Source organism: Myxine glutinosa, chromosome 6, assembly GCF_964187855.1.
Source record: "Myxine glutinosa chromosome 6, kmMyxGlut1.1, whole genome shotgun sequence".
NCBI lineage: Eukaryota > Metazoa > Chordata > Myxini > Myxiniformes > Myxinidae > Myxine > Myxine glutinosa.
Genome location: NC_136266.1, coordinates 128,355,629 through 128,381,952, shown reverse-complemented (window position 1 = coordinate 128,381,952; position 26,324 = coordinate 128,355,629). Strand labels below are relative to the sequence as shown.

Below are 26,324 nucleotides of genomic sequence, written 5' to 3'. Positions count from 1 at the left end.
CACCAGCACGTAATTGAAAACACCTCACCAGCACGTAATTGAAAACACCTCACCAGCACATAATTGAAAACACCTCACCACCAAGTAATTCAAAACACCTCACCACCACGTAATTCAAAACACCCCATCACCAAGTAATTCAAAACACCTCACCACCACGTAATTCAAAACACCTCACCACCAAGTAATTCAAACATTTCACCACCACGTAATTCAAAACCCCTCACCACCACGCACTGTAATTCAAAACCCCTCACCACCACGCACTGTAATTCAAAACACCTCACCACCACATCATTTAAAACACCTCACCACCATGTAATTCAAAACACCTCACCACCAAGTAATTCAAACATTTCACCACCACGTAATTCAAAACCCCTCACCACCACGTACTGTAATTCAAAACACCTCACCACCACATCATTTAAAACACCTCACTACCACATAATTCAAAATACCTTACCACCACGTAATTCAAAACACCTCACCACCAAGTAATTCAAAACACCTCACCACCAAGTAATTCAAAACACCTCACCACCAAGTAATTCAAAACACCTCACCACCACGTAATTTAAAACACCTCACCAACCACGTAATCAAAAACCTCACCACCACGTAATTCAAAACACCTCACCACCACGTAATTCAAAACACCTCACCACCACGTAATTCAAAACACCTCACCACCACGTAATTCAAAACACCTCACCACCACATAATTCAAAACACCTCACCACCACAAAACAAATAAAAAACATCACCACCATGTAATTCAAAACACTGGTGTTGCCTGGTGTTGGCTTAGCGGTTAGGGTGCTGGCTTGGGATCCGAGGATCCTGAGTTTGAATACCGGTCGATCGCTGAATTAACACCAGGGGGGTTGACTCAGCCTGCCATCCTTCCGAGGTCGGCAAATTGAGTACCAGCTTGCTGGGATGAATGATCCCGGTGTGTCCCCCGATTTAGAATAGGTACACCGTATCCCTGCACATCGTAAGAGGCAAAGAAGGGTTGGCGTCAGGAAGGGCATCCGGCCATAAAAACATGCCTCAAACAGGGAACCATCATTGTCATGGGGCCTGCAAGGCTAACCCCCGCTCAAGCGGGGAATAAATGGCCTTAAAACGATCATTCATATTCATTCATTCATTCACCACCACAAAATTCAAAACACCTCACCACCACATAATTCAAAACACCTCACCACCACAAAATAAATAAAAAACATCACCACCAAGTAATTCAAAACACCTCACCACCACAAAATAAATAAAAAACATCACCACCAAGTAATTCAAAACACCTCACCACCACGAAATTCAAAACACCTCACCACCACTTAATTCAAAACACCTCACCACCACATAATTCAAAACACCTCACCACCACAAAATAAATAAAAAACATCACCACCGAGTAATTCAAAACACCTCACCACCACGAAATTCAAAACACCTCACCACAACTTAATTCAAAACACCTCACCACCACTTAATTCAAAACACCTCACCAACACATAATTCAAAACACCTCACTACCACAAAATAAATAAAAAACTTCACCACCAAGTAATGAGAAACACCTCACCACCACGAAATTCAAAACACCTCACCACCACATAATTAAAAAACACCTCACCACCAAGTAATTCAAAACACCTCACCACCACATAATTCAAAAACACCTCACCACCAAGTCATTCAAAACACCTCACCACCACATAATTCAAAACACAACACCACCGCATAATTCAAAAACACCTCACCAGCACATAATTGAAAACACCTCACTACCACATAATTCAAAAACACCTCACCACCAAGTAATTGAAAACACCTCACCACCACATAATTCAAAACACCTCACCACCACATAATTCAAAACACCTCACCACCACAAAATAAATAAAAACATCACCACCAAGTAATTCAAAACACCTCACCACCATGAAATTCAAAACACTTCACCACCACTTAATTCAAAACACCTCACCACCACATAATTCAAAACACCTCACTACCACAAAATAAATAAAAAACTTCACCACCAAGTAATTAGAAACACATCACCACCACGAAATTCAAAACACCTCACCACCACATAATTCAAAAACACCTCACCACCAAGTAATTCAAAACACCTCACCACTGCATAATTCAAAAACACCTCACCACCATGTAATTCAAAACACCTCACCACCGCATAATTCAAAAACACCTCACCAGCACATAATTGAAAACACCTCACTACCACATAATTCAAAAACACATCACCACCAAGTAATTGAAAATACCTCACCACCACATAATTCAAAACACCTCACCACCACATAATTCAAAAACACCTCACCAGCACATAATTGAAAACACCTCACCACCACGTAATTCAAAACACCTTACCACAACGTAATTCAAAACAACTCACCACCACGTAATTCAAAACACCTTACCACCACGAAATTCAAAACACCTCACCACCACGTAATTTAAAACACACCACCACAAAACAAATAAAAAACATCACCACCAAGTAATTCAAAACACCTCACCACCACGAAATTCAAAACACCTCACCCCCACAAAAAAAACAAAAAACATCACCACCAAGTAATTCAAAACACCTCACCACCACGAAATTCAAAACACCTCACCCCCACAAAATAAAAAAAAACATCACCACCAAGTAATTCAAAACACCTCACCACCACAAAATTCAAAACACCTCACCACCACATAATTCAAAACACCTCACCACCACAAAATAAATTAAAAACATCACCACCAAGTAATTCAAAACCCTTCACCACCACTTAATTCAAACCACCTCACCACCACTTAATTCAAACCACCTCACCACCACTTAATTCAAACCACCTCACCACCACATAATTCGAAACACCTCACCACGAAATTCAAAACGCCTCACCACCATGAAATTCAAAACACCTGACCACCACAAAATTCAAAACAGTTTCTTCTTTCTCTTAGTTTCTCTTAAGAAAAATTCCAAAAAGAACCCCTCAGCACATACATACAGAGAGAGAGAGAGAGAGAGAGAGAGAGAGAGAGAGAGAAAGAGAGAAAGAGAGAGAGAAAGAAAAAGAAAGACAGAAAGAGAAAGAAAGAAAGACAGAAAGAGAGGAGAATGAGAGCGATGGGGGAGAGGTGTTGTTTGTCAAAGAGGGCCAAGTGTTAAGAGGTGGAAAGAGGAGGAGGTGGAAAGCATGAGGGCTGTCAGATGCTTGTGATTGGCAGGTAGTGGCAGACCTAAAGCCACAATTGGTATTCCCAGAGGAGATCTGTGTGACAAGGTTGTGGCCTGACATTGTCATCTGGTCAGGTGCAACAAGACCGGTCATCTTAGGAGAATTTCTGTACCTTGGGAAGAGAACATGGAGGAGGTGCACGAGAGGAAGAGAGGAAAGTACAGTGAGCTGGAGGCAGAGTGTCGGGAGAAGAGTTGGCGAGTTTCTTGTCAGCCATTTGAGGTGGGGTGTAGAGGATATATTGGCAATTCCTTTTCTGCATTTCTTGTTCGGCTTGGAGTGTGTGGGACAGAAAGAAGGAGGATGTGTGACAAGGTGGCCCAGGTTGCCTTGAAAGGCTCACTTTGGATATGGAGGTACGTCGAAAGGTGTAGGTTGAGGGTGGTGGTTCATTTCAGCCTAAAGGGCCAGTGACTGACCGTGGAAGAGAAATGGAGGTGTGTGTGTGTGTGTGTGTGTGTGTGTGTGTGTGTTGTGTGTTGTGTGTTGTGTGTTGTGTGTTGCGTGTTGCGTGTTGCGTGTTGCATGGGTAGGTGGTCGGTTTTTTTTTTTTGATGTATGTGTGAGGGGCTGTGGATTCTGGGAGTGTAGGTGCTTTTGTTGTTGTAGTCTGTGTTCTCACTGGCTGGGGGTGGGGTATGTTCGCATCCAGGTTGTAGCTGCTGCATGTGGAGGTGTATGTGCCCCTGCTGGCTTAGGTGACCGTATTGAGGTTTAAGGGCCAAAAACGGGATGATGCTGAGGACCTCGACTGAGGACCCGGTCAGTGAGGCACACTTGTGACCAGGTGTGTTTTGAAATTATATATATGCAGTCGTGGCCCAAAATATTGGCACCCTTGCACTTTTTTCAAATGCACCATTTCTTCCAGAAAATTTTTAAATGAAAAAATATTTTGGTATCCACAAATGTATTGTTATGTCGATGTGGTAGAGCAATATGTAGAGCAGCTAGATCTGAATAGGTAACGTGATTCGAGATGTCGTGATAGCTAGAACCCACTATGTACCTTTAACTTAGTATGTGTAGGCGTTTGTCGGGTTAAGATGGATACTTCCCAGGAGGGGAAGGAGGTTCGTGGAGGAGGTTCGTGTGATAAGTAGAGTTAGGGATTAAAGAGTAGCGCCCCTGTGTGTCCTCACCTGGTTAACCAAACCTTTGTCCCTTTTGGCATTGCAGACCAACATAGACATTCCGACAGGTCCTTAGTGCAACACTAAATAATGCCCTCCACTGACATGACTTAGGAAGGAAACCAGGCCAGGACACTGCCGCATGGCCGCCGCCATTTGCACCTCCGACGGGCCTAACCAGATCGAGTGCCACGTCCTATCGCCACACCACAGGCCTGTAATTCGGTGGAGGCCACTGATTGGGTGGCGTGCCAAGGCTGACGTCAACGCCGCGGAGTGATACGAGGGGCGGCAGGACTTTCAGGGAGTGAGTGAGTTGGCAAGCAGAGATCAGCGAGGGCCGAACACCATTTTCGGCAGTTGGGTTTTCTAGAGAGAGAGTGGAGTTGGTTCGAGAGGGAGAGCAAGTGGAGTTGGTTCGGGAGAGAGTGAGAGGCAGTTGGTTTTGGAGAAGCGAGTTGGAAGGACGGAGAGAGTTGCTTCTGGCAGTGAGTCTTGAGACGCAGTGGAGTGAGAGAGTTGGCCAAGAGTCGAGTTCACACAGGCAGAGAATTGTGAGAGCTGCTTCTTTGGCTTGAACTTGGCTCGAAGCGGCACTTGGCGTGCAGTGGACTCGCGCTCTCTTCCCCTTTTTGCCGTTCTTCGCCGTTCTTCGTCGTTCTGTGTTCGTGCTCGAGTTGAGGGTCGACCTTGTGTGGAGCTCGCTGGCCTGCGTTGGACACGTGGTGCCTGGTGCACGGCCCTCGTGGGCGGCGAGAGGATCGGAGCTTGGAACGGGGCCTACCTCCTCCTGTGCAAACGATCGGAGCGTGGAGCGGGGCCTGGTGGCGCGCGAGCGGGGCCGTGTTACACGCAAGACTACAGACAGATAAGACTGCACACTACATTACCTTTCCCAATTACACGACGAACGTGTTCTTTTTATTCATTCATATTCCCTCGTCTCGTTTCTAAAATCTGTCGTGTGGGGACATCCCGATTAGGATATTTGTTACCGGCGCGTGTTTTTTCCTGTCCTTGCCTTTTTCCTTTAATAAACCCTTGTATTATTTTGCATCCCCTGTTAAACCTGTGCCCGGTTGAGTTGATTTCCCCGACAGGATCGCCATTTCGCAGTTAAGCGCTTCCACAGCCTCCATTTTCCTTCTCCCTCCTGTGCGACATAAAGTACAATCCGTGTTTGGGTTGTTGCCTCCGAATAAGACCGTTTACGCTATCCGCGGCTCTGATGTTAACCGGAGTTGTGTGATAGTATTTCTTTGCAGTGGAACAAAACAAAAAAGCTGCCAAAATTACTAAATCTTAGCTTATTCAACACAGAAATCCTAAAATGGCCCGGACAATATTATTGACACCTTTTATAAGTTGTTAGAAATAATTAGGTTTCAAGCAGGTGATTCTCCTTTACTTTGTAACTAAACTCACCTGTGAGGAGTCATTCTGCTGTTTTGTGTCACTGTGTTTACCGCAATGAGCATGGAGAAAAGAAAGAAAACCAGAGAATTGTCGGAAGAGGTCAAACAAAAGATTGTAGCCAAGCATGGACTCTCAAGACTACAAGTCCATCTCCAGAGACCTTGATGTTCCTGTGTCCACCATACGCAATGTTATCAGGAAGTTTAAGGCCCATATCACTGTAGCCAACCTCCCTGGATGTGGCCGCAAGAGAAAACTTGATCAAAGATTGCAGCAAAGGATTGTTTGAATGGTGGATAAAGCACCTCGATCAACTGTCAAAAAGATTCAAGCTGACCTTCAGACACAAGGTACGACAGTTTTAACTCGCACCATCCGTCGCCAACTAAATGAAAGGGTCACGTATGGCTATGGTATGAGACCCAGTAGGACCCCACTGCTGAGAGAGACACATAAGAAAGCCAGACTGGAGTTTGCTAAAACACACCTGAACAAGCCAAAATCCTTCTGTGGACAGATGAAACCAAATTAGAGCTTTTTGGTAAAGCACATCATCTCTATGTTTACAGAAAACAAAATGGACCCTTCAAAGAAAAGAACACCTTCTCCATAGTCAAACATGGTGGAGGTTCAGTGATGGGGTTGCTGTGCTGCCTCTGGCACTGGGTGCCTTGAATGTGTGCATGGCATCATGAAATCAGGAGATTACCTTGGCATTTTGGAGCGCAATGTTCAACCCAGTGTGATGTTCGAAGGTCGGATGGTGAAGGTCCTGTCCTTGCAGCAGGACAATGACCCCAAACACACTTCAAAAAAGCACCCAGGAATGGTTCAAGACAAAATGCTGGACTGTTCTGAAGTGGCCAGCAATGAGTCTAGATCTAAATCCCATTGAACACCTGTGGTTAGATCTGAAAACAGCAGTTGGGAGAACTGGAGCAGTTTGCACAAGAAGAGTGGGACAAACTGCCAGTTGAGAGGTGTAGGAAGCTCATTCATGGCTATAGGAAGCGCTTGACTGCAGTTATTTTGTCCAACGGCTGTGCTACCAAATATTAAGTCCAGGGTGTCAATAATTTTATCAATGCCATTTCTTTTGATTTTTCTGATTTAAAAGGATATATTAGGTTCTGAATCAAAAACAAATGTACTGTAATATTAATAGTGAAATAAAGAATTGTGGAGACCAAATACAACTTATTTTTAGGGAAAACTGTGTTATTTGAAAAAAGTGCAAGGGTGCCAATATTTTTGGCCACAACTGTATATGTACATATATATATGACATGGCCAAAAGTATGAGGACATGCCTTCTAATTAGTGGATTTGGCTGTTTCAGCCACACCCATTGCTGACAGGTGTATATATAATGAAGCACACAGCCATGCAATTTCCAAAGACAAACATTGGCAGTAGAATGGGCCATACTGAAGAGCTCAGTGACTTTCAACGTTGCACCGTCATAAGATGCCACCTTTCGAACAAGTCAGTTCGTCAAATTTCTGCCCTGCTCGAGCTGCCCCGGTCAACTGTAAGTGCTGTTTTTGTGAAGTGGAAACGTCTAGGAGCAACAACATCTCAGCCGTGAAGTGGTAGACCACACAAGCTCACAGAATGGGACCGCCGAGTGCTGAAGTACGTAGCATGTAAAAATCGTCTGCCCTCAGTTGCAACTCTCACTACCGAGTTCCAAACTGCCTCTGGAAGCAATGTCAGCACAATAACTGTTTGTCGGGGGCTTCATGAAATGGGTTTCCATGGCCGTGCAGCCGCACACAAGCCTAAGATCACCATGCACAATGCCAAGCGTCAGCTGGAGTGGTGTAAAGCTCGCCGCCATTGGACTCTGGAGCAGTGGAAACACGTTCTCTGGAGTGATGAATCACGCTTCACCATCCGGCAGTCCGACGAACGAATCTGGCTTTGGCGGATGCCAGGAGAACGCTACTTGCCCAAATGCATTGTGCCAACTGTAAAGTTTGGTGGAGGGGGAATAATGGTCTGCGGCTGTTTTTCATGGTTCAGGCTAGGCCCCTTAGTTCCAGTGAAGGGAAATCCTAACGCTACAGCATACAATGACATTCTAGATGATTGTGTGCTTCCAACTTTGTGGCAACAGTTTGGGGAAGGCCCTTTCCTGTTTCAGCATGACAATTCCCCCATGGACATGTTTTGCATGCACTTGTGACAGTATCTGAATTAACATCTATAAAATGACACTGCGAGATGGCTCCTCCGGAGCTTGGCAGGCAAGGCGGACACACGTAGCGGTGATGTCACAGCATTCGATCATTAGGTTGGAGCACTAAATTATAAACTAATTTCGTTACTCCCAACCGCATCCAGGTCGACTCCATATAGTTAGTGGATACCAGAGATAATTTTACCGTGTGGCAGGCGGTGCTTATCGCTCCCAGTAAGGTGCAGCAGTAGCTGTATGGGACACCTTAATGGCGGTTCCCACAGATGGTATGGAGTCGCATAATGACTGGTATATAACCGAAAGGTTTTCAGAGTCACAAGAGTATGGCAGACTCACTGCATTGCCCTGATGAAGCCCCAATAAGGGCGAAACCAGGTCGGTAACTGTGAGTTTTGCATACACTTGTGACATCTGAATTAACATCTATAAAATGACGCACTGCGAGATCTCCGGAGCTTGGCAGGCAAGGCGGACACACGTGGCGGTGACGTCACGGCGTTCGCTCATCAGGTTTGAGCACTAAATTATATATACTAATATATATATTATACAGGATTTTATATATATATATTTTCCCCTTTTGTTGTAACCAATTAATTGAATCGGTGTTTGACCCCCATGTTTTGCTTTGCATTTTTTCCTGTCGTAACACTCGTCATCAATGTTCAAGTCAGGACTTTGAGTGGGCCACTCAATAACGTTTATTTTCTTCTTATTCAGCCACTTCAGTGTGGCTTTAGCTTTGTGCTTCAGATCATTATCCTGCTGAAATGTGAATTTCCTATCAAGTTTGATTTATGGTTGACTCCAGCAGTGTTCCATCAAGGATTCTCCTGTACTTTGCACCATCCATTGTCCCTTCTATCCTGACAAACTTGCCAGTCACTGCTGATGAAAAGCAGCCCCATAACATGATGCTGCCACCATCATATGGATGGTGTTGACTGGGTGATGTGCAGTGTTAGGCTTGCACCAGACAGAACGCTTTGATTTTAGACCAAAAAGGTTAATTTTTGTCCTGCCTCAACGCAAAACTTTTCTCCACATAGCTGCATTATCATTAAGATGCTTTTTCGCAAACTCCATATGAGCTTTTCAATGCACCTTTTTCAGTTATGGCTTCTTTCTTGCCACCTGTCCGTAGAGGCCAGCTTTGTGAAGGGAATGGGATATTGTTGATTGATGAACACTGACCCCCATCTCAGACATAGAGCCTTACAGATCTTTCAAAATCATTGTTGGACTTGGTGACATCATGAACCAGTTCCCTGCTTGGCCGGCTGCTGAGTTTGGATGGATGATCTGATCTGTGTAATGTCTGAGTGGTATGATACATCTTCTACTTCTTAATGATGGATTTTACCATACTCAAAGGGATAATGAGTGATTTTGAAATCTTCTTATAACCCTCTCTTGAATGGTGCTGGTGTAGTTATATGAAACCCTCAGAAAAAGAGGCAGGTGCTGCAGAATCTGTATGCAGTTGTCTCATGAAGACTAATTACTGTTTCACACACTTTTCCTCTTAATGACTCTATTCTTCTCTGCTGCAAATGAGATCGTTAGCCAAGGGATAATGAGTGATTTTGAAATCTCATAACCCTCACCTGAATAGTGGTTCTCCACCACTTTATGTCTGACTTACTTGGAAAGCTCCTTGGTCTTCATGTTTGCCTTGTTGGTTTACCAAGTGAGTTTTACCTTAAAACACCTTTGATAAGCAGGGGAGATAAATTTTAAATTCAACCACTGATTACATACAGGTTAAACCTATTACACTTATTTTGTAACCTTTCAAACAAATAATTTGTTCCTGAAGTGATTTAAGGTTAATTAGGCAAAGGGTTTGAATACTTTTGCAACTCAGAATCATCTGATTTTCTCTGTTAACTCTTCGATGCAGGCGTCAAAAATCCTACATAAACTCAGCCATTGGGCCTCGGAGGCCCAATGGATGTATTCGTGTAATGTTTTAAAAAAAATTTATAGATTTTTTTTCTTCTTTCATATCCTTTTTCAATCCAAGTCAATGCTCATGGATGTGTATTTGCTCCGAAAATGGGAATCATTGATCCTATTAGTTGGAAGAATCCCATACAAGTAATGAATGTTTTTCTTTTTTTGCTCTAGGTTTTTCAATCTTTTTTTCTCTAAAAGGTTGAGGCTCATGGAGGAGTATTTGCTCAAAAAATATGATTCACTAATCCTTTTATTTAGAATGTATATGTCCACAACTGTCAAAAATCCTACACCTATGCAGCCATTGGGCCTCGGAGGCCCCATGAATGTATTCGTGTAAAGTTTTTAAAATTTTCATATTTTTGTCACCAAATTATTTGTAACCAAGTTATAGGAGCATATAATGAGGCTCATATCAAGAAAATAATGATATAACATAGTAGTACAACAACATTTATGCGGGGCCTGGAAGGCCCCAGGCCTGCATTCGTGTCGGATTTTTGGGTTATAAGTGAAGAATGAAGATTTTCCCACGAGCCTGAATGAATTTTTTTTTTATGTCACTGAATTTTGTGTAACAACATGAAAATCAGTGAAAATGAGGCTCATTCCAAAAGAAAATTGTACAGCATAGTTTTTGCAACAATAAAAACCTTGTGGGCCTCCGAGGCCCAATCACTGCATCCAAGGGTTAATCTAAGTTATTCACGTTTTATCTGCATTTTTAGTTTTATCACTTTGGAGTAGTTTGGGAAGACTATATATTAAGTTTGATTTGAAAGCATCATGAAATAAGCTCAGGTGGAATCAAAATGTGAAAACTTTGGAGGGGAGTGGAGGAGGAGGAGAGTGAATACTTCTGCAGACCACTGTACCTTAGAATTCCCTCAAGTTGACGGTTGCATGCTTCAGTTGGTTCACCTGAGTAAGTGCTCATGTTGCAGTGATGCATCACAGGGTTAATTGCTGTGTACCTTGTTGTTGTTTTTTTTTTTTTTTTTTACTTGATGCTTATTTTCCAATCAATGTGTGGAAATGAATTTTAAAATTGAGCTTGTCACCATGTCCTAGCACATACTCCCTTCTTTCTTACTGTATGCATCTATCTCGGAAGCTGTGGATGAGAAGCAGATTGAAAATTCTTATGACGAAGGCGCTGGCAGAAGGCAAACCACACGAGGCAGAGCCATTGGTCACTCGAATGTGCGCTTTGGACACTGCCGAGGGGATGTACAGGTACTACTATGAAAGGTTGCTTTGCTGGTGTTTTTATCCTGTGATACGGTACGGTTTCCTGTGCATGGTGAAGGTTGTTGCTTATAATAACTTGCTCTTTAACTTTGTCAATTGCTTCACTGTAGGAAAGGCCTTGTGCTGAAAGCTCTGGGGCAAAGACAGGCGGCCGCTGCCATTTTCCACCGAAACGTTGCGGCTTGTGAGCGAGCTCAGCCTGGATTTGGGCCTGAAATCCACATCAAGTAAGGAATGTCGAGGAAATGTTTACACACATTTTACTTTGCAATGATGGCTGAACTGTATCATTTTGTGTATACAATGGATGTTCCACCTTCAAAGGTTGTGGACAGCAATGCTGCATTTTTTTTTTGATGTTTGGTAATAATTTAAGCGTGTGTGTGTGTGTGTGTGTGTGTGTGTGTGTGTGTGTGTGTGTGTGTGTGTGTGTGTGTGTGTGTGTGTGTGTGTGTGTACACGTGTGTACACGTGTGTACACGTGTGTATGCACGCGCCCACGATATACAAAACCATTAGAAAATAGTCTATAATTATGCAGTTGTCTCATGAATCCTAATATTGCTATTTCAGACGTTATGTACGTGGTAATCCCTGGTGTTGGGCTAGCGGCTAGGGTGCCGGCTTAGGATCCTAGGATCCTGGGTTCGAATCCCGGTCAATCGCTGAATTAACGCCAGGGGGGTTGACTCAGCCTGTCATCCTTCCGAGGTCGGCAAATTGAGTACCAGTTCACTGGTAATTCCCTGCTTGTCGTTAAAGGCGGCAAAAAGGGTTGGCGTCAGGAAGGGCATCCGGCCGTAAAACATTGCTTCAAAAAGGGGACCGAAAAACAACAACAACCACAGTTCCCGAAAAAGGCCAACCCCCGCTTGCGGGGAAAAATGGCCTCTAAAGGTGGTTTTTTTTTTGGTTTTTTTTTGGTTTTTTTTTTGGTTTTTTTTAGACGTTATGTACATGGTAGAGAGGAATCTATCTATAATTCCAGTAATCTCTGTACGTCTGTACGTTTGTACGTCTGTACGTTTGTCTGTGACCGCTGTTTCTCGACAACCACGGGTCCGATATACTTTTAACTTGCCAGGTATATTGCTGGGGACCCGAGGATGTGCCTTTTCAAGGTTTCATATTAATCGGACAATTACTTACCGAGCTATGTCCAAAAAACGATTCAACCAATCAGAGAGCAGCGAACGATCGCGTGTGCCGAACGTGGAGGACACACTCTGCCTCGGATGGCACATTTGAGAGCGTATTCATTTATTTCACGTTTGCAAACTATGTTGGCGTTAAACTATGTTTTAAAACTAATAAAACCGAATTTGCGATTCATTCGCTTTCCTGCGCGTTTGTGCACGCGATGGCGATTTCTTTACCAAACTCCGGAAGCCGTTCGCTTTGGACCAAACCATTGCATGTAAATAGAGGGGGGGGATTGTCACCGTACTCGCAAGCCGTTCGCTTTGGACCAAACCATTTCATGTAAATAGAGGGGGGGGATATAATTTTAGATATAGATATAGTACGGGCAATGCCCTAGTAGTCTTAATGATGGGAATATGGGAAGTCTTTTTTTGTTTTTTTTTATTTTTTAAGAACTCATCTATCTATAATTCCAGTAATCTCTGTCTGTACGTCTGTACGTCTGTACGTTTGTTTGTCTGTGACCGCTGTTTCTCGACAACCACGGGTCCGATATACTTTTAACTTGCCAGGTATATTGCTGGGGACCCGAGGATGTGCCTTTTCAAGGTTTCATATTAATCGGACAATTACTTACCGAGCTATGTCCAAAAAACGATTCAACCAATCAGAGAGCAGCGAACGATCGCGTGTGCCGAACGTGGCGGGCACACTCTGCCTCGGATGGCACATTTGACAGCGTATTCATTTATTTCACGTTTGCAAACTATGTTGGCGTTAAACTATGTTTTACAACTAATAAAAACGAATTTGCGATTCATTCGCTTTCCTGCGCGTTTGTGCACGCGATGGCGATTTCTTTACCAAACTCCGGAAGCCGTTCGCTTTGGACCAAACCATTGCATGTAAATAGAGGGGGGGGGTTCTGTGGTCGTTGCGAATGGACCAAACCATTCATGTAAATAGAGGGGGGGGATTGTCACTGTACTCGCAAGCCGTTCGCCGTTCGCTTTGGCGTTGCGAATGGACCAAACCATTTCATGTAAATAGAGGGGGGGGATATAATTTTAGATAGATATATAGTACGGGCATATATATAGTACGGGCATGCCCTAGTATTGACAATTAAGGCTAACCCCCGCTCTTGCAGGGAAAATGGCCTTAAAATGCCTGTTGTTTGTTGTTGTATATTGACAATTAAATAACTTGACAATCAATTTGTATAATAACCTGCTAACATAAAACCCCCACGCTTATTACTTGCAAAAATCCAAGATTTTTCAAGTACATTGCTTGGTCTTGTGTGTTAGTAGTTGGCCCACAAAAATATTTTCTTTGCAAGTATGTTGATCACTCCGGTTTTTGTTTGTTACTTGGTCAAAAATTTTTTTGGGAAAGTTTGTTGATCAGTCCGGTTTGTGTGTGTGTTTCTCTGTCCGCTCAGTTATACTTGCCTACAGGTCACAGTTTTTAACCGATCTTCACGCAACTTCACCAAATGATAGAATTCGTGGTCCGACAAAATCCTATATATCTTTGAGGTCAAAAGGTCAATAGGCCAAAGGTCAACCACTTTTTTTCGATACTTCTAAAATCCTCAATTTTCATCCGATTGACTTGAAATTTGAATGGTATTTTCATATCGGCGAACTGAATTCAACCACCAACTATTTTTGAGATCAGCATAGGCCAAAAGGTCAACATAGGCCAAAGGTCAATGACTTTTTTTTAGAATTTCCAAAATCCTCAATTTTCATTCGATTGACTTGAAATTTGAATAGGATTTTCATAGCAGCTAACTAAATTAAACCACCAACTATTTTTGAGATCAGCATAGGTCATAAGGTCAACATAGGCCAAAGGTCAACCACTTTTTTCGAATTTCTAAAATTCTAAATTTTCATCTGATTAACTTAAACTTTGAAGACAATTTGCATATCAGGTCACTGAATTCAACAACTAATTATTTTTTAGGTCAAAAGGATGCTCTACTGAGTGCCATCTACTTTGTTCTGTTTTGCCAAATGTTACTCGATGAGCGATTTTTCATTTGTGTGTTGGTTTGTGTGTTTATCTGTCTGCTCACTTATACTTGCCCACAGGTCAGAATTTTAAACCGATCTTAACGAAACTTCACCAAATGGTAGAGTTTGTGGTCCGATAAAATCCTATATATTTTTGAGGTCAAAAGGTCGACATAGGCCAAAGTTCAACCACTTTATTCCAAATTTTTAAAATGCTCAATTTTCATCTGATTGACTTGAAATCTGAATATGGTTTACATATCGGCTAACTGAATTCAACCACCAACTATTTTTGAGACCAGCATAAGCCAAAAGGTCAACATAGGCCAAAGGTCAACCACTTTTTTTTCGAATTTCTACAATCCTCAATTTTCATCCGATTGACTTGCAATTTGAAACGGATTTACATATCGGCTATCTGAATTCAACCACCAACTATTTTTGAGGTCAACATAGGCCAAAAGATTAACATAGGCCAAATTTCTAAAATTGTCAATTTTCTTCCGATTAACTTCTTTGAAGATTTGCATATCAGGTCACTTAATTCAACCACTAATTGTACACCACTCCTTTCCTATGCCATCTCCAGGCGATGCATAACGTCATTGCCGGGCACCGAAGGGGGCTCGGCAGTGACGCACGCTGAAAGGGAGTACTCCGTTTTCACGCTGGTTGTTTTCTTTCTTGCTTTCTTGTTTTCTTGGTTGTTTTCTTGGTTGTCCGGGCGATATCTCAGCCATCCTTTGAGCTAGGAAGCTGAAATTTCGGCACAATAGTGAGCAAGTCCTTGGTCAAAAACGGTATTTTTTGTTTTTTGATTAATTAATTAATTGATGAGTTATTTGATTATTAGCGATTAATTAAGTACTTATACATTTCCTTTCTCTTCAGGTCATTACCTCAGGCACCTTTTGAGCTAGGTAGCTGATATTTGGACATGACAATGACCAAGTGATTTGGCTGTCAATGCTATTTTGGATTAATTGATCAATTAATTATTTAATTATTTGATTAATGACTAAAAAATTTTATTTTTTTTAAGTTACACATTCAGATGAAATGGTGGTGGTTTATGTGTTCTATTAGGCAATTGATTAATTAGATTTACTCTCCATGAAATGAAGAGTAACCTATTATTATTCCCAAAGTTTTTCTTATTATTATTCTTCCACCCTATTTTGCACCTCCGAAAACTTTAAAATTAATGTTCTCAGCAACCGTTGGTCGGACTGACAGGAAATTTTCATCAAATGATCGGCTAGGCTCATATAATTTTATAATGCTAATTATGACGTCATAGGTCACATGGTATGGGCGCCATCTTGTAAAACACCTTCAACTTTGCCCCTCTATATCTCCGGAACGGCTGAATGGAAACATTTGAGTAATGGCTCTGTAAGTAATGTAATGTAATGTAATGTAATGTAATGTAATGTCGTAATGAATCGAAAGAACTCTGCAATGGGAACAAAAAACATGCTTATTGAGTATATTAAAAATGCTAACGTTGAGGTTAGAATTCGTCAAACACAATTTTTTCTCCCCCGAAAATGATATTTTTTCCCAGATGTTTAGTTTAAAAAAAACTCAGAATGATTTTTTTTTCGAAGTCATATATCACATGGTTCGGCCGCCATATTGTTTTGAGTGAAAAGTCTGAAAAAAACACTAAAATCCCATTTTCTCCAAAACGCCTGAACAGATCGAGCCCAAACTTGGCATGCATAATCGCATACCCATGACGAACAAAAAAGCCCCGAGCACGACGTCATCCATCACATGGTTTCAGAGTTATGACGTTTTTAAGCATAAACTAGAAATGGTATCTCCTCCATAATTTGTGAAGATATCGAGTGGAAACTTTACACAAATGTTCCTCATGGGGGGATGTTTCAATGTTACTTAAGACGTTTTGATAAGTCACATGGTTTGGCCGCAATAAATAATGGAAGGAAAATCCTAAAAAGCTTCTAACTATTGAACCACTGCATTGATCGACTTGAATTTTTAATGCAATGTAGCTCTCATCAAGCGGAACAAGTGTGTAAAATTTCAATATGATTGGTTGTATGGTCTCGAAGCGATGTCTTTATTGTTGAAAGAAGAAGAAACGCACCATTTTGTCCTACCAGGCCATGTCACTCAGTGCTATTGCCATTTTGAGTTTTAATTTCCTTTGAAAACCATTTTCTCTGCAATAATTGGACCGATTGAGATCAAATTTTCACCATAGGAGGGACTCTGTCTGTAGAATATTTTAATGGTAATTATGACGTCACAGGTCATATGGTTCGGCCACCATATTAAAACCCCATTTTCTCTGCAACGGCTGAACAGATCGAGGCCAAACTTTGCAGGCACAATCGCATACCCATGACGAACAAAAAAGTCAGAGAGCATGACGTCATGCGTCACATGGTTTCAGAGTTATGACGTTTTTCAGCATAAACCTTTGGAACCTTAGTCCTCCCTCAGTTTTGATTTAATCGAGGGGAAACTTCACCGATGTGTTCAGCATATCAGTCTACTATAATATCCTTTTGGAATTTGCGATAGGTCACGTGGTTTGGCAGATATCGTTAATTAAACGAAAATATTAAAAACATTTATATCTCTTGAATCGCTTCATTGATCGAAGTGAAACTTCATACTATAGTAGAAGTCATGAGGAGTAACGAGTGTGCCTCAAGATTGCCTCGAGTGTGCCTCAACGAGTGTGTGTGTGTCTCAAGATGATTGGACGTACGGCCTTGAAGCTAGAAGTTGTTATTGCGCGAAGAAGAAGAAGCGGAACACTTTTTCTTACCAGGCTATGTGACATAACCACCTCACGAGCTAAGGGTAGCTCGGAATTAAATTCTGTCTTCGGATTTGGCAGTCGTGAGAGGGTGTTAAAATTCCACTGCAACAAATCTGGGCAAGTGCTGATGAATTTTCGTAAAACTACACTATATTGTCATTTACATTGGAAAATAACATTGTAAAACTCTCCGCTGCCGAGGCTTAATTCTATCTCTGAAGTTCATCCTGTCTTCACTTTTAGAGAGAAAGAGAGGTATCTGCAAGCAATGGTAACCTTTATTTGGTGGAAATCCGATGAAAAATGACAGTTATTCGAGGTCTAACATTTTTAATTGATCGCATTTTCAAAGTGAATTCTTCCTCGGGTAAAATATCCATGCGTGCAGGCAGACCATACGGCGTCAATTTGGCTCCGATTTCAAATCGGATTTCGATTGTAGTCTTGCCTCGGATGAGCTAACAAAATACCACCACAAATTTGGTGACAATGGGGAAAAATTTGACCAAGTTCGATCGACGCTAACCTTCGTTCTCACGCTGACATACCGCACGCTCCACGGATGACGTCATGCCCAAGGTACAACGTTCTTCCACGGGTGGCAAATATCGTTAATTAAATGGCAATATTAAAAAAAATGTATATCTCTTGACAGGGGTGGGCGTGTGTGTGTGTGTGTGTGTGTGTGTGTGTGTGTGTGTGTGTGTGTGTGTGTGTGTGTGTGTGTGTGTGTGTGTGTGTGTGTGTGTGTGTGTGTGTGTGTGTGTGTGTGTGGTTTTGTGTGGGGATGTGTGTGGGGATGTGTGTGTGTGTGTGTGTGTGTGTGTGTGTGTGTGTGTGTGTGTGTGTGTGTGTGTGTGTGTGTGTGTGTGTGTGTGTGTGTGTGTGTGGGGATGTGTGTATGTGTGTGAGTGTGTGTGTATCGGGGGAGTGGGGGATGTGCGTTTGTGTGGATATATATGTGTGTGTATGGGGGGGGGGGGGGCGGTGTGTGTGTGTGTGTGTGTGTGTGTGTGTGTGTGTGTGTGTGTGTGTGTGTGTGTGTGTGTGTGTATCTATCTTTCGGGGTTGTATCCAAGGGGGTTGTGTCAAAGCATGTCCAATGAAAGTGGGGTTGTATCAAAAGTGGGGTTGTATGAAAGCGGGAAGGCGGAGTAAACCAGTTATCACTGCCAGCAGTTATAAAGTGGCAGTTCTAGTTTGTTTGTTTTTTACGATTATTATTTATTTATTTTCATTTTCAATTATTTATTTATTTTCTTTCTCATCTGGCCAATATCTCAGGCACCTTTTGAGCTAAGAAACTAATATTTGGACATGACAATGACCAAGTGATTTGTCTGTAAAGGGTATTTTTGATTTATTGATGAATCGATTAATAATTATTTGTTGATTAATAAATAAATTACTTAATTTTTTTTGAATGACTTATTTAATTAAATTTCTAAAAGTTACATCTTCGGATGAAGCACTGGTGGTTTAGTTATGCTATTAGCCAATTGATTATTTTTTGACCAGGACCAGGATTTTTAAACTCCACCCACATCCCTCCCCTCCAAGACTCCCACTCGCCCTCCCCTCCGAGACTCCCCCCTCACCCCTCCCCTCCAAATCTCCCCCATATCCCATCCCTTTCAAATCCCTCCCCTTGTCCCTTCCCTCCTAAACTCCCCACTTAATTTTCTTAATTAGATTAAGAAAATATTTTATGACAATCTTTTATTGATTTTAATTATGCAATTAATCAATCAGTGTCACAAGAAACTCATTTTGCAATAAATGTTCGTTTCCCATTAATCGTACACTTTCTAAAATCCAATCTCACCCCTCCCCTCCAAATCTTCCCCATAACCCCTCCCCTCCAAATCTTCCCCATCACCCCGCCCCTCCAAATCTCCCCATCACCCATCCCTTTCAAATCTCCCCCCTTGCCCCTTCCCTCCTAAACTCCACCCACATCCCTCCCCTCCAAGACTCCCACTCGCCCTCCCCTCCGAGACTCCCCCCTCACCCCTCCCCTCCAAATCTCCCCCATATCCCATCCCTTTCAAATCCCTCCCCTTGTCCCTTCCCTCCTAAACTCCCCCCTCGCTCCTCTCCTTCAAATCTCCCCACCCTCATTTCTTCTCAATTTCCCTCCTCTCACTCCCCCTCCTCAAAGCATCCTCCCCGCTTCTTCCCCCTTCCAACTCTCACCTCCATCTCTCCCAATCTTCTGCCTCGCTCTTCCCCCTCCTCAAATAACACCTCATTGTGCCTCACCCAATCACCATCAATCCTTTTGTCCGCCCCATCCTTCCCTTTCTCCGAGCTATTCTGAAATCTCCGACACACCTTCAACAGCTCTTCCTACTTCCACCTCTTCCACCTCTTCCACATCCTACCCTACCCCTCCTCCCCCCTGTTCTGTATCCGATGCCCCCCCTTCCTCTTCATTAACGGTATGGACCTCAAACATCCGGGGCCTTCGTTCAAACTTAACTGATCTCTCCATACAGGTTGCTTCTGTCAAACCAGACGTGATCTGCTTAACAGAAACTTTCCTCCTTCATGATGTCTCTGATTCCTTAGTATCTCTCCCGGGTTACTCCCTCCTCCGGTATGATAGACCTGAGTCTCGTCCTGGAGGGGGGGGGGGGGGGGGGGGTTGCTATCTTTATCAAAAACTCTCTTCCTCATTCGCCCTGCACTGCACTCTCTCCACCTCACCCCCAGGAATACCTCTGGCTACGGCTTCCCCTTCGCTCCCACCTTTTGTTCATATGTGTGTTGTACCGTCCACCAAACAGTGATGACTCCATCTACATCTCGCTGTCTGATAATATGGACCAACTTCTATCTACTCATCCCAACTCTCTCTTCCTCATATGTGGTGATTTCAATTGTCACCATGCCAGTTGGCTGGGTGTGGGTACCTCTCTCACCAGCCATGGCTCCTCAGCAAAGGATTTCTGCGACTCACTGGGACTGACACAATCTGTCAATTTCCCGACCCGGATCTCAGTCAACGGAGCATCTTCTCTTCTGGACTTGGTTTTGACTAACTTCCCTGAAAATGTCTGCTGCTCTTCTTCTGCTCCAATCGGCTCATCTGATCATGTGCTTGTTAAAGTGGACATCTCTCTGACCATTCTCAGAGAGCCTCCTCAGCGTCGACAAGTCTGGCATTTCACTCAGGCCAACTGGCACGGTCTTCAAGCAGCCATCAATCATCTGGACTGGTCTCCCATCTCTACCACCTCTGACATCAACTCATCCTGGGAATTCTTCCAAAGTAAATTGCTCTCTCTCATGCACAGATTTATCCCATCTCGTCTTCAGTTGTCATACCCTTCCTCTCGTCCATGGTACACGGAATCTTGCGGTGAGGCTGTTGCCCAGAAACAACATGCCTTCGTCTCCTGGAAAGCAAATCCAACGGAAGGAAATCTCATTTCCTTTCACAAAGCCCGAAACAAGTGTGTGTCCACCCTCAGGAGAGCCAGGAAAAAATATCTCTCCGTTCTCAAGACCGAACTCTCTTATCTGTCTCCCTCTTCCAAATCCTGGTGGCGTCTGGTCAAATCTGTTTCTGGTGTTAGTTCCCCCTCCATCCCCTCCCTTACCTCAAACGGCTACACAGCTGACTCCGCACGTGAAAAAGCTGAATGCCTCAACTCTGTGTTTGCCTCTAAATCTTGTGTCCCAAATCCATCCCTCTCTGTACCCACCATACCCAGTCGTACCCAGCTGCTCCTGGACTCCGTGTCCTTTCCTCCTGACAAGGTAGAAAAGTTTCTGTCAACCCTCGACTCTGATTCTGCAACTGGACCTGACGGCATCAGCCCACGGGTCCTAAAATCCTCTTCTTCCGCTCTTTCACTCCCTCTCTCTGTTCTCTTCACCCTCTCTTTTACTCAAGGTCAACTGCCATCTGCTTGGAAATCAGCCAACATCACCGCTTTGCACAAAAAAGGTGCAAAAACAGATCCTAGCAACTACAGACCAATCAGCCTTCTTCCAATTATCAGCAAAGTCATGGAATCCATCATTGCTTCGGATATCAAATCTTTCCTCTTCTCCAATGGCTTGATCTCTGATCATCAATTTGGTTTCAGACCAGGCCACTCCACTCTGGACATGCTGCTTCTGCTGTCTCAACAATGGATGGAGGTCCTCAATGCCAAACAGGAAATTAGAGCTGTCTCCCTCGACATATATATCACATGCCTTCGATACAGTCTGGCACCCCGCTCTGCTCTCCAAACTCTCCTCCTTTGGTATCCATGGAAATCTCCACGCATGGCTGGCGGACTTCCTCTATAGTCGTAGTCAACGTGTGGCCCTGAATGGGTTTCTCTCATCTCCTCTTCCTGTTCAGGCTGGAGTTCCCCAAGGCAGTGTTCTGGGCCCTGTGCTTTTTCTGGTCTTCATCAATGATCTCTCTGACTCTCTTTAAAATCCTCTCTATCTCTTTGCTGATGACTCCACTCTCTGCCGCTCCATTCCTCATCCCTCAGATCGGCAGTCTGCAGCCTCCTCACTCTCTGCAGACCTGGACAAAATCACAGACTGGGCAAACAAGTGGAACATGTCTTTCAATCCTGACAAATCTCACACTCTTACGATGTCTCTCCGAAAAGACCGACTGGACAACCTCCCATCTACTTTCTGAATAATCCTCTCCAAGAAGTTCTGTCACTCAAGCTTTTGGGTCTCACTATCTGCCATGATCTTTCCTGGGAAAACCACATTTCCAAGCTGGCCTCCAAAGCCAGTCGCCGACTGGGCATCCTCCGTCGTGCGAAGTCCTTCCTTGGCACACCTGAGCTCCTCACCACATACAAGGCTTTCATCCGCAGCTCAATGGAGTACTGCTCTTCCCTCTGGGCTGGTGCTCCTGCCTCACACCTAGCTCGTCTTCACGCTGTTGAAACCAAAGCGTTCAGAATCATTGGAATCTCCTGCGATGACGCTATCTCCGAGGGCCTTTCACTTACTCACCGCAGGCAGGTTGGTGGTCTTTCCGTCTTCTACCGACTCCTCTCCGGCCTTGCTCCCCCAGCTCTCTCTGGGCTCTGTCCCCCAAATATTCCTACAGGTCGCACAAGATCTGCCTGCAACCCTCTTTTGGTTAAACTGCCAAAATCAAGACTCTCTGCTCACCTTCACTCCTTCATTCCTCTTTTCTCCCGCCTCTGGAACAAACTCCCTCACTCTCTTCAATCCCACTCCTCCCTCCAGGTCTTTAAAACGGCTGTTCACCACCATCTCTTATCTTCCCCAATCCAAAACCTTGATCTTTTCTACCCCTGCTAATTTCACCCCAAATCCACTTTTTTGAGGTGACTTTTGACTTCTTTCCTGGAAGTCCTTGGTGTCCTTGCGTTTTATACCTATCCTGCCTCCCCCCAGGCCCTCTCCCTCCCACACATCTCCCGATGTCCCTGCTCTCAAATGTTGTGTTTGTGTGCTTCCTCCCCTTCTCTCCCCATCTTGTCGACCGCTCCCCTTTTTATATACTTTGTTTGCTTGTTTGTTTGATTTGTTTGTTTAATAAATGTTAGCTCTTTCACGAGCCTCGACTCTGTATACAAAAAAAAACAAAAAAACACCTCTCCCTCCAAATACAGTCTCTATGAGCTGCACGGCGGTATTGCCGGGCGCCGCGGGCGCCCCGGCAATGCCGCGCTGGAGGATATTTAATTACTTGGTCAACTTGTTATTTTTGAGGTCAAAAGGATGCTCTGAGTGCCATTCTACTTTGTTGTTTTGCCAAGTGTCTCTATGAGTGATTTTTTTTCATTGTCTGTTTGTATGTCAATCGCCTACAGGTCTCAATTTTAAATCAATCTTCACGAAACTTCACCAGATGTCCGAAGGAAGAAGCCTATTGATTTTGAGGTCAAAGGTCATCTTGGTCAAATTTCTAAAATTGCCATTTTCCATCCGATTGAATTGAAAATTGAACAGCATTTGTATATCGTCAATAAATTCGGAAACCAACTATTTTTTTAGGTCAAAAGGTCAAACCAAGGTCAAACTTCCAAAATCATCCATTTTCATCTGAAAAATCAATTTTCATCTGATTGACTGGAAAATGAAACAGCTATTGCATTGTGCCTCACTGAATTGGGAAACAAAGTATTTCAGGTCAAAGGTCAACTTGAGGTCAAATTTCCAAAATCATCAATTTTCATCCGATTGACTTGAAAGTGAAACAGCAATTGCAGTGCCTCATTGAATTGGGAAACCAACTATTTTTAAGGTCAAAGGTAAACTCAAGGTCAAACTCCTAAAATGTATTTTCATCTTAAAAACCATCACTTTTCATCCCATCAACCTGAAAATTCAACAGCAATTACATAACACATCAATGAATTGGGAAAACCAACTATTTTTGAGGTCAAAGGTCAACTCAAAGTCAAACATCAATTTTCATCTGAAAAATCATCAATTTTAATCCAATTGACCCGAGCTTTGATTAAGATTGTCAATTAATTATAATCTTAATGAAATGGACAATTTGATGTATCCATGGCAACTTTATTTTGGGGAGGGGTGGATTTTTGCAAGTATCGTGGTCTGCATGACGTCTTCTTTGTTTGTTGATGTAATATGTAGATGGCCCCTAGGGGTTGTACATTTAAGCACAGATGGTTTATTAGTCCCCTACCGGTATACACCGGAGGGGACTATAGGTTTGCACTCCGTCCCGCCGTCCGTCACGCAAAGAACAGTTTTCCGGACTTTTTTTCTAAACTCTTAATGCTAATGATTTCAAACTTGGCACATGGTTTCCTCATGATAAGGTACAGATCAAGTTCGAGCTTCACGACGTTTCGATCATTTTTGACAAAGTTATGGCACTTTGTTTATTCTAGAGTTCTCCTCAAGCCGCACCATGCGCACGTCAAAAGCGCGACACAGCGCGCGCTTTCGGGAGGGGCGGAGCCAAGCCGAGCAACATATATATATATATACCCATCGATCATTGATCGTGAACCGGAAAATATAATAAATTACTGATATTTAGCGACTCGAAAGGTTCTTTATCAACAACTTATTTTCTCGTGCTTCTGCTGACCTGTCTGCAAGGTGTATAAATCGAAGTCCCGAGTGCGAATCACAGGTGAGCCCATTCTGAGGTAATTAGCGATTTGGAACGATTCAGAACCTGTGGGTAAATAAAACCACCGTTTAGAGGCCATTTTTCCCCGCAAAGCAGGGGTTGGCCTTTTCGGGGACCGTGGTTGTTGTTGTTTTTTGGTCCCCTTTTTGAAGCAATGTTTTACGGCCGGATGCCCTTCCTGATGCCAACCCTTTTTGTCGCCTTTTTACGACAAGCAGGGAATTACCAGTGAACTGGTACTCAAATAGCCGACCTCGGAAGGATGACAGGCTGAGTCAACCCCCCTGGCGTTAATTCAGCGATCGACCGGGATTCGAACCCAGGATCCTTGGATCCTAAGCTGGCACCCTAGCCGCTAGCCCAACACCAGGGCTTGTGGGTACGCCTGTGGGTAAATAACCCTTGGTAATTTCCCCAACAGTTTTCCGGACGACAGACTGCCGGTAGGGGACATGGATTGCAGCGCAATACTCAGAATGCTTGTTGGTTTTCATTTTTCAACGCCTGCCATTACCCTCCCGCCCACAGGTCCCAATTGGCCCTTGCAGAGCTGCAGGTACAAGCAGGTTCGGCATGCCAAGCCATCCCATTGTTCATGGCTGGCCTGTCACGTGCTCGAGCGGGATACTTTCAGAACCTCGCACTGCGCGCATTGGTCGGCCTCGCACACGCACAGGTATAAAGGAACTCGTGCAAAAATCGGAGCCAAAAGGGTAAAATCTGACCCATTGTGGATGGAGTTTCAGCTGTTTTCTTGTACCCCCTTTTACTTCTACTTCTACTACTACTACTACTCAGCTGTTGTTGGGGTTGCCGGAGGAGAGCGGGCGGTTGCTTGCGGCCATTGCAGACCCCATACTCGCGCACGGCTCTGCCTGGCAATGTGGCCGCTTGCTGCTGCTCCTGGCACAGGGACAGCTCGCTGCGCATGCCCAGGACAGGATACAAGGTATGACAGAAAAGCTAAACATGTTACGTCTCCACCTGATGTTTTGCACTTTGGTTAACAAGTAAAGTCTGGGTTGCTGCATTGCTTTTGGTAATACAGGTGAAAAGACCTGTATGTCTTTTGGCATTTTACTTGAATAAAAGGATGGTGTCTGTCTTGTTTCCGATCTCATCTTTCACCACTTCACATATCGTCACCAAACTGTCGGCAGAATAGTCTTACAACACCTTTTATTCCGCTTTATCAAAGTAAACTTTTCTCATCTCACGTTAAAGCTTGATCGCTCGAGTCACTTTGGGTTTTAAGTAGAAATGAACATAATAAACCAGTTTTGAAAACGCATGGTTCCTGTCAATGCCATATTGTTTCCTTTTCACAGCACTGCAACATGCTCTGTCAAACTTGAACCAGGCGCAGCGCTGGTTACTTGCTGCCAATTGTGGCCCAGCCACAAGGGACGCAGCTTACCTCCAAGCACGAATCTGCCATCAGTTGGGATTGGTCTCTCAACGAAACCAGCATGCACTTGTATTCAAACGGCTACAGACTGAATTCCCCACTCACAGCACACCACCACTCACCATGCACTAAGTTTTGACCGCTCCTTGACTTGAGTATATTTGCAATATACAAATTCATCCGTGAGCTTCCATTTCGGTGTAAATGTAAATTGTACATGTTTAACATTTTTGTTCAACAACTAAAATAATTTCAGTTTGAAGGCCATCATTTTGTGGGTGTGAAGGTGGAGTGGGGCTCTTTGGAGAAGGGAGTGAGAATGGGATCAATAGTAGGGAGGAGAGGATAAAGGTTGATGGGAAGCATCTATGGATGGATATCTTGGAGGACGGGATGGGATAATGAAGGAAAACTACAACAGGCATCAAGTTGAGGGGGAAATGGTTAACATACGTGCATTACAACACCAGAAGGTAAGTGAGAGGTAAATATGGTTGGAGTCAGCGGTTGAGTGATCGGAAACGGGTCTAGGAGAAACTTAATGAGATAAAACTGCACTCGAAGACCAGAGGGAAGATGGAGACAACAGACAGACAGGTAGTCT

The 26,324-nt window shown here is 43.5% G+C and overlaps 1 protein-coding gene across 2 annotated transcripts in view; it reads left to right on the top strand.

The window, feature by feature from the left end:
- ANAPC5 (anaphase promoting complex subunit 5) overlaps positions 1-25,987 on the top strand; it is a 57,798-nt gene extending 31,811 nt beyond the window's left edge. For both annotated transcript variants that reach the window (XM_068121048.2, XM_068121047.2), the window contains exons 13-17: positions 11,098-11,219; positions 11,345-11,461; positions 24,841-24,988; positions 25,111-25,261; positions 25,641-25,987. In XM_068121048.2, coding sequence (XP_067977149.1) covers positions 11,098-11,219; positions 11,345-11,461; positions 24,841-24,988; positions 25,111-25,261; positions 25,641-25,852 — 750 coding nt within the window. In that variant the 3' untranslated portion in view covers positions 25,853-25,987. The remainder of the gene's footprint in view (positions 1-11,097; positions 11,220-11,344; positions 11,462-24,840; positions 24,989-25,110; positions 25,262-25,640) is intronic.
- The last annotated feature ends 337 nt before the right edge of the window (positions 25,988-26,324 follow it).